Source organism: Dipodomys ordii, unplaced genomic scaffold, assembly GCF_000151885.1.
Source record: "Dipodomys ordii isolate 6190 unplaced genomic scaffold, Dord_2.0 Scaffold24, whole genome shotgun sequence".
In the NCBI taxonomy this organism is placed as follows: Eukaryota; Metazoa; Chordata; class Mammalia; order Rodentia; family Heteromyidae; genus Dipodomys; species Dipodomys ordii.
This window is the reverse complement of record NW_012267240.1, coordinates 4,598,100-4,598,542: the sequence shown is the minus strand read 5'-3', so window position 1 is coordinate 4,598,542 and position 443 is coordinate 4,598,100. Positions and strand designations below refer to the sequence as shown.

The following is a 443-nucleotide window of genomic DNA, read 5'->3' as shown; positions in this document are numbered from 1 at the left end:
TGGGCCCTTCCCCTCCCGCCGCGGGCCGGGCCTCGCGCCCTCACCTGGGACCTCGCTTCCCGGAGGCTGCTCGTCCCTCCCGAGGTCCGCGGCCGCGGGTCCCGCACTACTGACAAGCCTGAAAACAGGGCGGTGGACTCGACCTCTCCGAGAGCAGAGGGACCAGCGGGTCAGCACACCCACGCCGCGAGCCGCCATGGCAGCAGACAACGCGGACCCCAGAGGTCGGCGGACTTCCGCGCGTGCGCTGTGAGACTGGGGGCGGAGTTGGGGGGGGGAGGACAGGAAGCAGCATGGGTCAAACTAGGCGAAAGACGTTCCATTTCTGAAATGAGAGAAGGCATTCGAAGTTTAGAACGGCCATCCTTCACTCCACCTCACAAAAGAGGAAAGTTTCCATCACGTTCTATGAATGATCATCTTTACGGAGTTCGGCTTACTTG

General features: G+C 62.8%; 1 protein-coding gene across 2 annotated transcripts in view; it reads right to left on the bottom strand.

Moving 5' to 3' along the window:
* Mtpap (mitochondrial poly(A) polymerase) overlaps positions 1 to 224 on the bottom strand; it is a 19,775-nt gene extending 19,551 nt beyond the window's left edge. For both annotated transcript variants that reach the window (XM_013014755.1, XM_013014756.1), the window contains exon 1: positions 45 to 224. In XM_013014755.1, the coding sequence (XP_012870209.1) occupies positions 45 to 198 (154 nt within the window). In that variant the 5' untranslated portion in view covers positions 199 to 224. The remainder of the gene's footprint in view (positions 1 to 44) is intronic.
* Positions 225 to 443: the final 219 nt, after the last annotated feature.